At 45.1% G+C, this 12,999-nt stretch overlaps 2 protein-coding genes across 24 annotated transcripts in view; one reads left to right on the forward strand and one right to left on the reverse strand.

Moving 5' to 3' along the window:
- The window catches only part of ANKRD13A (ankyrin repeat domain 13A), a 31,601-nt gene extending 22,542 nt beyond the window's left edge, over positions 1-9,059 (reverse strand). For both annotated transcript variants that reach the window (XM_001496710.7, XM_005612485.4), the window contains exon 1: positions 8,697-9,059. In XM_001496710.7, the coding sequence (XP_001496760.2) occupies positions 8,697-8,792 (96 nt within the window). In that variant the 5' untranslated portion in view covers positions 8,793-9,059. The remainder of the gene's footprint in view (positions 1-8,696) is intronic.
- A 2,341-nt stretch (positions 9,060-11,400) lies between these two features.
- GIT2 (GIT ArfGAP 2) overlaps positions 11,401-12,999 on the forward strand; it is a 48,049-nt gene continuing 46,450 nt past the window's right edge. For 18 of the 22 annotated variants that reach the window (XR_011441257.1, XR_011441259.1, XR_011441258.1 and 15 more), the window contains exon 1: positions 11,436-11,641. Coding sequence is in view for 18 of the 22 variants with exons in the window: in XM_014741951.3 (XP_014597437.3) it covers positions 11,590-11,641 (52 nt within the window). In the remaining 4 variants the exon portion in view is untranslated. 22 annotated transcript variants of the gene reach the window in all.

Here is a 12,999-nt window from a genome sequence, read left to right on the forward strand (position 1 = left end):
GGAATAAAGAAGTCGTTGAAGACATTCTGCTAAGTGAAGAGGAGTCCTCCCGGACCAGTCCCTGGCCTCAGTGTGCTCTCAGGTGCTGACACACCCACATGTCTCCTGGAACGGGGCCCACACCACCACCCAGGAGTCCCTGCCTTTTCCCAAGGGTATGGCTTGTCTGTCTCACCAAAGAGATGGAGAATCCCAAAGGCTGGATCTAAGTTTTAGATTTCCTAGCTTCTGCCACTCTAGTCCCTAATTTGCATTAAATCATTTCTTTTTTTTAAAGTACTATGGCTAAAATCTATGAACTTCGTTGAAGTTTAGCAGTAAAGAAATAATTAGCAAATTCATCATCTTCTTACACATCTATTTTCTTACCTATCAAGTTCAATCTATGTGAAAGGTGCTAAGTTCAGCACACTGCCTGACATAGAGATGCTTAACAAAATTTATCACACAAAAGGGGAAACGAAACGACTTACTGCAATTCATACCCCAGAACAAAATTAATGACTCAGAATAAGGATTAACACTCAAGCTCTTGGGAACCCCTTAGATATGATGTATAAAATCAAGGCCAAATACATTAAGTTGTGGACTTTTTTCCTCTTTTGGACCACAGAGAAAACCGTATGTGTGAGCCACACAGCAGCACACTTTGCATGGCTAATCATAACTTCAAAGTCCCCCGTGCCTCTCTTTCTCATTTGAAAGGAGAGGAGGGAGGAGGAATGTTGTAATATGGTATGGTGACAATGTAATTAAAAACAATGCATGAATACAGATTAGAGTTGAAATTAGTGAAATAGAGGATAGAAAATTCATAGAGAAAAGTCAATAAAACCAGAAGTTGGTTCTTTGAAAATATCAACAAAATCGACAAGCTCTCAGCTAGATTGACCAAGAAAAAAATCAGGAATGAAAGAAGAGATGTTACTACCAACTCTACAGAAATAAAAAGTATTATAAAGGAATACTACAAAATGTATGCCAACATATTAGAGAACTTGGACGAAATGCACTTACTCCTAGAGAGACACAAACTAGCAAAACTGATTTCAGAAAAAATAGAAAATCTGAATAAGTTTATAACATGAGATTGAATCGGTAATTCTAAAAGTTCCCAGCAAAAAACTCACGCCCAGATGGTTTCACTGGTGGATTCTACCAACCATTCAAAGAATTAATACCAAGTCTTCACAAATTCTTCCAAAGAAATAGAAGAGGAAGGAAACTTCCCAACTCATTTTGAACCCAGTATTATCCTGATTATGAACACATCACACACAAAAAAGAAAACTGCAGACCAATATCTCTTATGAATATAGAGGCAAAAATCCTCAACAATACACTAGGCAAAGCAAATTCAGCAACATATAATAAGGCTTATTACACACCATGACCAGATGAGATTTATCCCATGAATGCAACAGGGGGTTAACATCTGATAATCAATGTAATATACCATATCAATAGAATAAAATAAGAAACACATGATCATATCAATAGATGCATGCTGTGATCTGAATGTTTGTGTCCCCCCCAAATTCATGTTGAAATCAGAAGCTCCAAAGATGATGTTATTAGGAAGTGGGGCCTTTGGGAGGTGCTTAAGTCACGAGGTGGAGCCCTCATGAACGGAATTAGTGCCTTTATAAAAGAGGCCCCAGAGAGCCTGGTAGCATCCCTCAGCCATGTGTGAGCACAGTGAGAAGGCACCTGCTATGAAATGGGAAGAGAGCCCTCACCAGCCACCACGCTGAATCTTCCATCATCATGATCTTAGACTTCCAGCCTCCAGAACTGTGAGAAATAAATTTCTGTTGTTTATAAACTACTCAGCCCAAATAGACTAAGACAATGCAGAAAAAGCATTTAACAAAATCCAACACCCCTTTGTGATTAAAAACAACCACCACCACAAAACACTCAACAAACTAGAAATACCTAGGAATAACAAACCAGGGAACTTCCTCAAAGGACATCCATCTATAAAAAAACCCATAGCTAACATCAGACAATGGTGAAAGACTGGATGCTTTCCCCGAGATAAGGAACAAAACAAGGATGTTCTCTTTCATCACTGCTATTCAACACTGTACTAGAGGTTCTAACCAGGGCAATAAGGCAAGAAAAAGAAATAAAAGGCCTCCAGATTGGAAAAGAAGAAGTAAAACTCTATTCACAAATGATATGATTTCATATATAGAAAACCCTAAAAAATTCACTAAAAAACTGTTAGAACTAATAAATGAGTTCAACATCAATATGCAAAAATCTATTGTATTTCTATACACCAGTAACAAACAACTCAAAAATGAAATTAAGAAAACAATTCCATTTACAATTGCATCAAAAAGTATAAAACATTTAGGAATAAATAACAAAAGAAATATAAAACTTATGCTCAAACTACAAAGCGTTGTTGAAAGAAATTAAGATCTAAATAAATGGGAAAACATCCTATGTTCATGATTCAGAAGACTTAATCCTGTTAAGATGGCAATACTCCCCAAAGTGTGCTACAGAGTCAATGCAATCGGTATCAAAATTTCAGCTGGCTTTTTGCAGAAACTGACTAGCTGGTCCCAAAATTCATATGGAAATGCAAGGAACTAAGAATAGCCAAAACCATCTTAAAAAGATGAGCAAAGTTTGAGGGCTTATACTCTCAATTTCAAAATTTATACACAAAGCTACAGCAATCCGGACAGTGTAGTACTGGCATAAGGACAGACGTATAAATCAATGGGATATAATTTAGAGTCCAGAAATAAACTTACAAATTCATGGTCAATTGATTTTCAACAAGGATGCCAAAATAATCCAATGGGGAAAGAATAATCTTTTCAGCAAATGGTGCTTGAACAAGGGCTGATCACATGCAAAAGAATAAAGATTTATATATACCATATCTGAAAATTAGCTCAAATTTGATCACAAACCCAAATGTAAGAGCCAAAACAATAAAACTCTTAGAAGGAAACACAGGAGTACATATTTGTGACCTTGGGTAGGCAAAGCCTTCTTAGATACAATATCAAAAGCATAAGCAATAAAAGAAAATACAAATAAATTGTATTTGAATTTATACACTGAATATTAAAGACAGTAGAGCTGGTGGGTTAAGAGGCCCTTAATAAAGAGCTTCTGCTGAGCACGTCATCAAAATGGAAAACTTCTAGACTTCAACTGATACCGTAAAAAAGTAAAAAGACAACCCACAAAATGGGAGAAAATATTTGCAAGTCATATATCTGATAAGAGGCTAGTATCCAGAATATATGAAGAAGCCTTAATGCTTAAGAATAAAAAGACAGCCCAATTTTAAAATGGGCAAAAGATTTGAATAGACATTTCTTTAAGGAAAGTATACAAATGGCCAATAAGCCCATGAAAAGATGCTCAAATCACAAATCATTAGGAAATGCAAATCAAAATCACGAGATATCACTTCAAGCCCACTAGGACAGCTACAATCAAAAAGACAGACAATGACAAGTATTCCCAAGGCTGTGGAGAAACTGGAACCCTCACACGCTGCTCGTGGGACTGTAAAATGGTGCGGCCACTTTGAAAAACAGTTGTGAGTTCCTCAAAAAGTTAAACATTGAGTGACCATATGACCTAGCAATTCCTCTCCTAGGTATATACCCAAGAAAAATGAAAACACACAACCATACAAAAACTTGTACACAAATGTGCATAGCAGCATAACAGCTAAAAAGTGGGAAAAAACTCAAATACCTATTAACTGGTAAATGAATAAACAAAATGTGATCTATTCATACAATGGAATATTACTCAGCCATGAAAAGGAATGGAGTACCAATACATGCCACGATGTGGATGAACCTCAATAACATCATTCAAGTTAAAGCAGCCAGACACAGAAGGCCACATATTACATGATTCCATTTATATGAAATGTCCAGAACAGGCAAATCTATAGAGACAGCATGGAGACTAGTGGTTGCCTGGGGCTGAAGGGGTTGGGGGGAAATGAGAAGTGACTGCTAAGGGGTATGGAGTTTCTTTTTGGGGTGATGCAAATGTTCTGGAATTTGATAGTGGTGACGGTTGCGCAACTCAGTGAATATACTAAAAGCCACTGAATAATGCACTTTAATGGGTGAACTGTGTAAGTGAATTATATTGCAAGAAAGATGTTTTTAAAAATCACTGTATGTATGTTTTATGTAATACATAAAACTAATCTATCATCTATATACTGTTTGACAAGTTGCTTAATTTCTCTTGAACCTCAGTTTGCTCCCTTGTAAAACGGGAACAATAAAAAACACCTACCTTGCAGAGTTCTTACAAGGGTAAAGGCACAACGCAACCCCACAGTCAGCACTAGGAGAGTCAGCTCCTATATCATACTCCCACACCACGCAGATTCATATAAGCTGTCACTTTCTTCCTAAAAGGGATTTGCTCCAATTTCATTACAGTTAATAGGGTCTTCAACTAACAGCATTAGTTCAGTGAGCAAAAGCTTTCAGAATTTAACTGGAATTCACTTTTGAAGCTGCTCGTTTAAGTTTTTCCTTTAAGTTTCCTCAATTGTGAGCTGTACCAAATTAAAAATATGCACCCCCTTTTAATTATCATAGTGCCCCAGAAGAAGAAAAGGCATGAGATTTCTGCACATCTCCTTCCTATTTGATCATTTAAGACCACCAATTCTTCTTGCTGAAAGCCTTCTTTACCATCGGCTGTCCTCTGGAGGCAGGACAAGGCTGGGCTTTGAGTGCAGGCTGCAGAGCCAGACGACAGGCCCACTTCCAGGTCCCTCACCAGCCTCCATGAATTACTCAACTCTTCTGTAGCTTGGTACCTAGCACAAAATAAGTGCTTCATAAACCATCACTGTTACCTCTTAGGGGCTTCCAGCAAAAGCCTGCTAACTGGCCCTCCATTCTCTCAACACAGTCAACCACCCTCATTCCTGGGCACTCTCATGCTGCTCTGGTCCTCTGCGGAGGCTCTAGTCTCCAGCTCTTCATCTTGCATGCCCGGCCTGGGCTCATGGCAGGCCTCCAGCCAACAGGCACCGACTTGAATGTGTGCCCAGTGGCCTCACTTGGCCTGCCGCAGGCTGGGGTGAGAACCCCAGGGTGGTTCCCCGTCGGGCTCCCAGCACTGCTGCTGCCTAGGATGTCCTCCTCCTCTTGCCCAGATTATGTGCTTTCACCTGCTGGCTTCCTAACAGGGGGCTGGCCCTAGAGTCAAGCTTCATCTGCCACTCTCCACCCTACTCAGTCCCAGGGTTTTCCCTCCTCTGTCTAAGGTGACCTTTGCATTGTCCCTTTAAGTTTTCATTCATTCCCCCAGCAACGGGAAAAAGGCCAAAGATGTTGAACAGACCTCTCTAGCTAAATGACAAATGACCTAACCATAACATAAATCATTTCAACTGTACCAAACAACTTGAAGGCCCTACTGAATATTAAAGACAGAAGAGCTGATGGGTTAAGAGGCACTTAATATAGTGCTTCTGCTGAGCAAACATGGAAAGCCTGAAACAATCTCATAGTTGGCAAAGCTACACAAACAGCAAACTGCAGTTATTAGCATGACAGTGGGGCTGGGGCTGACTCACACACGCTCCGAGACATGTGCTTATCCTCTTCATCTGGCTAAACTCGATTCTGTGCTGCTGTTCCGAGAACAAAATGAAATTCTTACAGCTACCAGTGTGCCTGCTTCAAGTCTCGCGCATGTCGTGGGATGGAAGGAATGAAGGAATGGACAGCAGAAACTCACTGGCAAAAAAACCATTAAGTGAAACAGCTGGTTTTATTGCTGGGGCGACAGGAATATTTTGTTTTTAATTACACAACCAATATGTGTTCCTTGTAGAAAAACTGGATCATATATAAAAGAAGGTCAATACCCAGGATGATTATAATAAGAACAGCAGCAACTATGGCAAATGATATTGGTCCCATTTTCTACGTGTCTGCACTTTCAGATCTGTTCTCTGCTTTATTTTCCACAGTTCTGAAACACAGGCACTTTTACCGAAAGAAGGATAGTGGAAGGGTTCAGAACACAGGATTAGGGCAGAGTCTGAGCCTCTGGGTTCACAGCCTGGTTTGGCCACTGGCTCAGCGTGCAGGTGAGCCTCTCCACCTCCATCTCCTTATCTGTAAAATGATAATCATAATAGCACTTACCCTACAGGACTAGCGTGAGAATTAAATCTAAAATTGCACATATATGGCATTTCAGTACAACGCCTGCAAAACAGTAAGCTTTCAGTGTTACGCTCCCCATTTTTACAGGTGATGAAACAACTCACCAAGCATAAATAACATGCCCAAGCTCACAATTGAATCAGCATTAGTACTGGCCATTAACCTACCTGCTTCCACGTCACAGTAGGCAGCTGTTTCACGATTGACAGAGAATCTCAATAAATAGGAAAGCAGCAAAATATTTCCTGCCACATATTTTTCTGATATCTATTATCAACTTCTTGACCCTGAACCAGTTACATAATTTGCAGGGCTCAGTGAAAAGTGAAAATGCAAAGCCCCATATTCAAAAAAATAAAGAATTTCAAGACAGTAACAGCAGGGCATTAAACCAAGCGTGAGCCCCTTCTGAGCACAGGTAGCACTCCCTTGAGGCCAGCCTCATCTCGAGCCCCTCGATGGCCAAGCTTTCAGGATTGAAATTGGATTACGTGATCATGACAGTCATGCTTCCACGATCAAGATGTTCTTTACGAATTCACTTCAACTACCTCCTCAGAGGGAACAGGTATACTGTGAAATGGTCTACAGCAATAACCAAGGACAAAGTCAAAACCAAATAATCAGCAAGCATGACTATTCTTCCTTCACCTGCTTGACAGTCGAATGCACTAAGCACCAGTTTACTCCAGGAAAATCTGCCGCACAATTATAATTCTTTAATCACAAATGTCCCTAACGTTTTTTTAAGGTAAGAAGCCCACAGAACTTTCAATGAACACTTTTATCACAGCAGGAAAAAGAGAGAATTCACCTATTTCACATTTTAGATTATAAACCAAGACTTCGTTCTTTTTTTTATAGAGAAACTGCACTTCATTTAAACTCTTTTCTTCACCTCCAATGAACAGAAAGCCTACCGTTTTTAAAAATGGGTATTGAAAGAGTGTGTGGTTTGATGACGATGATGAACCTCTTTATTAAAAGGATTTTAGGTCCGAGACTTTCTTTGTACTTTATCACAATATTTCGCAAGAAGCTGGGCAGCTCTGATATTGAGGAAGTGCAGATGCAAAGCCAGCAGACCTAAAAGCCAGGGCTGTCTGATGATTTTTCAAGTGTCCAAGGTGACAGCAAAATGATGGAGGATTCCCTCTGAGTCCTGTCTAGTAGCAGAAGGGGAAGTAAACCATCAAGTATACTGGGATGCCTAATGGTGCATCATTTACTCTGGGGGCACGATCTAATTAAGACCATTGACTCGCACAGTAAAAGTTTATTCTGTCTGGGCAGAGGATTTAAGTGAAAAAGGAGTGACTTTTGACTTCCAGTGGGTGCTTAACAGATTTAAAAGAAATAGGGCAGGGTGGAAGAACATGTCTAGCAGTAACCGTTCACCAAACAGGGTGACGCTGACTTTGCTCAAATCTTGCCAACCGAAAGAAAATCAATGCTCCTTTTCCTCTAAAATTTCTTGACAATTATAACATCAATTCCAAGCCATTCAAAAACCAGGGCTTTAGCACACCGCATAAAATGAAGTCAACAGGAACAGTTATACCAAAAAATTACAAATCCTTATCCTAACTACTAAATCTGTTAGCTTATAACTTGAGGCCACCAATAAACTCCCAGAATTGCTGAGATGCCTTTAAAGCAGAGTTTCTCAAGGAAAACACCACTGACATTTTGGGCCACATAATTCTCCGTTGTCGGGGGCTCTCTTGTGCACTGTAGGATGCCAAACAGCATCCCTGGCCTCTACCACTAGATCCCAGAAGCACCTACTCCCCCGACTTGTAACAACCGAAAATGTCTCCATGCATTACCACAGGGGGGCAGGGGTTGCGTCAAAATCACCTCCGACTGAGAACCAGTGCTTTCAAGAGATGGCATTAAGTAAGACGAGGAATCAAAGCGCTTTAGAACAGGAAGGCATTTTAAGGATCTTGGGCACCGGTGATTCTCAAACTTTGGTATGCATCAAGCCTTCCTGAGCCAGAGAGGGAAAATGCCTTGCCCAAGGTCACAGGGCGAGTTAGAACCTGGACTCTAAACCCAACCAAGCCCTTCCTTACAAAAACGGTGGGTAGGGTGAGGAGCGTGCGTTGTCCCACGTCTTTGACAGAGGCAGTGGCGCCTCACTGGTTAAGACGGTGCACTCTGGAGCCAGCCAGCCAGAGTTAAAAATCCCCATTTGGCATTATTAGTTGGGCGACCTTGCGCAAGACACATAACCTCTGAGAGCCTCAGTTTCCTTCTCTGTCAAATGTAATAATAACAGTACCCACCTCCTGGGATTACTGGAAAGGCAAAGAGAGATCCTGGACAGAAAGCCCTGGCACAGGGCCTGGCACACAGTTAAGCACTCGACACATGTCCGATTAGGACTGTCCCACGGCTGCAGAATTGAGGGGCTCTGCGGGGCCCCAGGGCAGAGGGCTGGAGACGGGCTCAGGGAGGCGAAACGACCCCCGACTCCCCCCGCCCGCGCCTCACCTGGCCCCGCAGCTCCCTCTCCAGCTGCCGGTAGTCGTTGTTCCAGACCAGGAGGTGCAAAGGGAAGTGGCCGCCGGCGTCGCGGGCCGAGGACATGGCGAGGAGGCCGCCGCCGGGCCCTCAGCGCCCGCCGGCCCAGCCTCAGCCCCGGCGGGGTCTCCCGCGCCCGCCCGTCGGGCGGCCGGCGAGAGAGAGAAGAGACGAGCGGGCGAGGGGCGCGGGCCGCGGCCGGGGGGCCTAGCGGGCCGGGGGCCGGGCGCGCGGGAGGTCGGGTGTCGGGGGCCGGGTCGGGGACGCGGTCGGCCGCGCCCACCCCGCGCCCCTCCGCTCTCTGGCCGCGCTGACAGCTCCCGAACCGACTTCTGCGGGCCGAACTGCCCCAAACAGGGAAGTGCGCGGCGCGAACCACCGCACGCCGCGGCGAGGGGGAGGCGAGGCGAGCCACCCGGTGGGGAGTCCGCCCAGTGCCACCCATCTCCGACTCCACAGCGGAAAGCACTGTATAATCGCCCAAACAACTCAGATTTCTCCCTGAGCCCAGGATCTCGACATGGAAAACTCGGGCTGCCCGTTCCCAGCCCCTTTCCCCCTGCTCCAGCAACCGCACGTGGTTCGGTCCACAACTGGGCCTCTTCCATTGGCTCTGCGGTCAGGGGGTGACAACAGACGCCCGGACCAAACCATTCCAGCTACTGACTCCCTTGCAGCCTTTTTGGACCAGGGCAGATGCTTCCACGATTGGTTAGAAGCCATTTTGGAAGTGGGCAACACCAATTTTAAAGGGGGAGTTATGAACTCTGGAGAAGTGGTATTAAATATTTGCATAAGAAGAGGGTAGTTCCTTCTCAAGCTTTCTCAACTTGGGCACCTTTTAAACTGGTTAATTGTTTCTGTGGCGGTTGTCCTGTGCTTTGTAGGATGTTGAACAGCATCCCTAGCTTTTCTAGCCACTGGATGCCAGTAGCACTCCTCAAAAAATGTATCCAGACGTTGCCAAATGTCCGCTAGAGGACAAAAATCACCCCTAGTTGAGAACCACTGTTGTACATGAAGTCTGAACTGGGTTGTGATTCACAGTTACCTGTGGTGGTGGTTTATTCCACATATGAGTGTCATTTATTTTTGAAGCTAGCCATCTGAATTTGGGGCTATGGCTGAAAGGACTAATAGATAATACCCAGACTTGACCAAAGTCTGCAAATATTAAGTTCATTCTTTGGGTTTCAACCTAAGACACGATAGCTCCTTGATTTAATGAAGAACCGAATCAACTTAAAGCTACTCACCAGCCTGAGCATTCTGCACAGCTGTCTGCAACTAGACCACATAGCTGGGCGAAGTTATTTAATGCATCCTGAAAGCACACCCTCTGCCTCCCCTGCTTGTGCACATCCAGCTGTTCAGATGCCTGCGACAACAGCTGTCCAAGAATCCTGGCCTAATCCATTCTCCACACATGTTGGGTCCAGAAGATTTGTGAGTCTGTGAACCAAAACAGGCTGCAGGAGCATCAGGATGGCACCCAGAGGCTCTAACTGGAATGTGTGGGAATTATGTGGTTATTCCCACACCACACATTTATCAGAATGGAGAGATGGAGCGAAGACCAGTGCTTCTGACACCTCTTCCATGACTTCGTATCCTCTCAGAAACCTCGTGCAACTTAATCTTCTGTCTCTTCATTGTCCCATGTTTATTGAATGTCTGTCTTCTTCATTAGTTGCAAAACTCCACAATGGCTGTTACCAGAGTACCTAAAGTCAAAATAGTACCTGGCCCATAATAGGCATCCAATATTTACTGAATGGAGATCAGAGTTGTGTTGACATATAACACACAATAAATATTTCATCAGCATTAGAGTCACATCTCTTCTCTCTTTCACACTGATTAAACTCATCTCATCGTGTTTATCTCACACTATCCTATAAATTAGCTTACCTAGTCTTATTTTTTTAAAGTTGTGATTACACAATAATAGGAATACCAAACACTAATAATAACAGGAGCTACTATTATTGAGGGCTTACTATGGCGCAGGCGCACCACAGTTTTCTGTAAATTATTCCATTTGTCCTTAGCCAGATAGTTTAATATTTAGCTTTGCATGTCATATATGAGTTTTGTCGAATATTCTTCTTCCTCTTCCTCTTCTCCTTTTCCTTCTTTATACCTTCAAAAATGTGAAAATCATTCTTAGGTGGCAGGCCATGCAAAAGCAAATCATGGGCTAGAGGTAGATAACACATTGACTTCATTTTGCAGATGAGACTAAAACTGCAGCCTAAAGAAACATCTAACACATTCTTATTTTACTTAATTTTTTGTAGATCTATCTCAGTAGAATGTAAGCTCCATAAGGACAGGAAATTTCGTCTTCTTTGCTCACTGCTGTTTCTCCAATGCCTGGAACAGTGTGTGGAACATAGGAGATGCTCAAGAAATATTTATTGACTAAAGGAATGAATAAATGAATGAACTTGGCCGAAGGTATACTGTGATTTTGCTATTGATTGCCTCAGGAAGGTTGTGGCTGGAGAGTTCTGGACACTAGATTTTGCTGCTTTCCCTAGTATTAACCAGTGCTGGGTACAAAGTGAGGGAGACCTAAATTCAAGAAGATTCAGACGTATGCGGGGCGGTGGGGGGGCCGGCGCACAATCTGCCCTCACTCAACATGGCGCCAGGGCAGCGTGCCCTTTCCGGTCACATGACCCGCCCGTCGCCCAAGGGCACCTCCCCGCGCGTGCGCGCTTCGCCGCGGCTGCGAGGCGCTGAGGGGAGAGGCGCCACCGCCAGCGCCGCCGCGGGGACCCGTTAGAGCGGAAGCGCCGCCGCAGCCGCCTTCGCGGTCCTGGGACCCCTGGTTCCTGGCAGGTGGGAGGCGGGAGCCATGTCGAAGCGGCTCCGGAGCAGCGAGGTCTGCGCGGACTGCAGCGGGCCGGGTGAGTGGCACCAGCCGGGCCCGCTCCCTTCAGCTCTCCCGGCCGGGACCCCTGCCCCGGGGCCGCCCCCTCAGGTCGGGCGGGTCCCGGCGGCCGAGCCCCGCACCTCATGCCCGGGGTCGCGACGAGGAGGAGCCGGGGCGGCCTTGGGGCGGGACCCGTCCCGGGCCTGTCAGAGCCGGGCGGGCAGGGGGCCGCCGCCCTCCGGTCCCTCCCGTCCCTCGCATCCCCTCCATCCCGGGCCGGCAGGAGGCGGCCGGGACAGGCCCGCTTCCCCAACAGGAAGGGGCTTGGGCAATCCGCGGGAAGGCCAATTACAGAAGTAAAGTGCGAGCGTCCTCCCGGCTGCGGCCCCCAGAGGCTGCAGGTGTCACCTCCCCTCCCCACAGCCACCCAGACCCCCTTCCCGCGAGGGGGCCCTGCTTGGAGTGGGCGACACCCCCCGCTTCCGTCCCCCGAGACTCGCCAGAGGACCCCCTCGATGACTTCCCCGCTCCTGCCATCCCGGCTCCCGCTCCAGCGGCGAGAATCCCCGGGACGTCGGGGTCTTGCAAACGCCACCAGTGCTTAGGAGGCAACGCATGTGTCAAGTTTGGGGATCTGAACGGCCTGCGTTCAAACTAGATTTTGCCTCTGGGTGACCTTGGCCTGGTGACTTCCTTTGGCCGAGCCTTGATTTCCTCATTTTTCTGATGGGGATAATCGGGAGTACCGCGCTCAGTGGTTAGGAAGATTCAGTGCATATTCTTAAGATCATCTCATCTATGTGTTTTTTTTTTCTTTTTTCTTTTGAATTGTGTTCTTTAGTGCAGAACGTTTGCAGTCTCTTATAGCTAGAGGTGAATTTCTAAATCATACATTAATTGCAGCTTGCAAAACAAACGCAAAATCGCTGGCAAATAGACACATTTGGGCATTCAGGCAGTATAGGCATGTGGGGGCACTGAAAGGCGGAAACCGTTTTTCCCCTGGGTAATTTCCAGATTTAGGGTTCAGATCCATCTTAGCAGTTGGAACAGAATTGGCAGGTCTCTCTGCTGTTCTCGGAGCTCGGATTTATCTGCTTTGAGTTTGAAATAATTCAAAGGTAAGATGGCTTCCTTGGCACAGTAGCATCCAGTAAACCATCTTAATGAAATCACTGAGCGCTAGCGTTTTTGCAACTGTTCTGAACTTCATCTTGTCATATGAAAGTGGAGACTGCTTTTCAATAGTACTGTGATAACTCAAACCTTATGTGGTTATTTCACGGCCTGTATAGTGCAAGTGGGGTTACCAGTTTCCTTTGAAGATGGGGGAGAGAGGTGGAGGAGTTTAAAAACAGGTGTTTTGTAAACGAGCTTAGTGTGGGTTATACA

Source organism: Equus caballus, chromosome 8, assembly GCF_041296265.1.
Source record: "Equus caballus isolate H_3958 breed thoroughbred chromosome 8, TB-T2T, whole genome shotgun sequence".
Classification (NCBI taxonomy): Eukaryota; Metazoa; Chordata; class Mammalia; order Perissodactyla; family Equidae; genus Equus; species Equus caballus.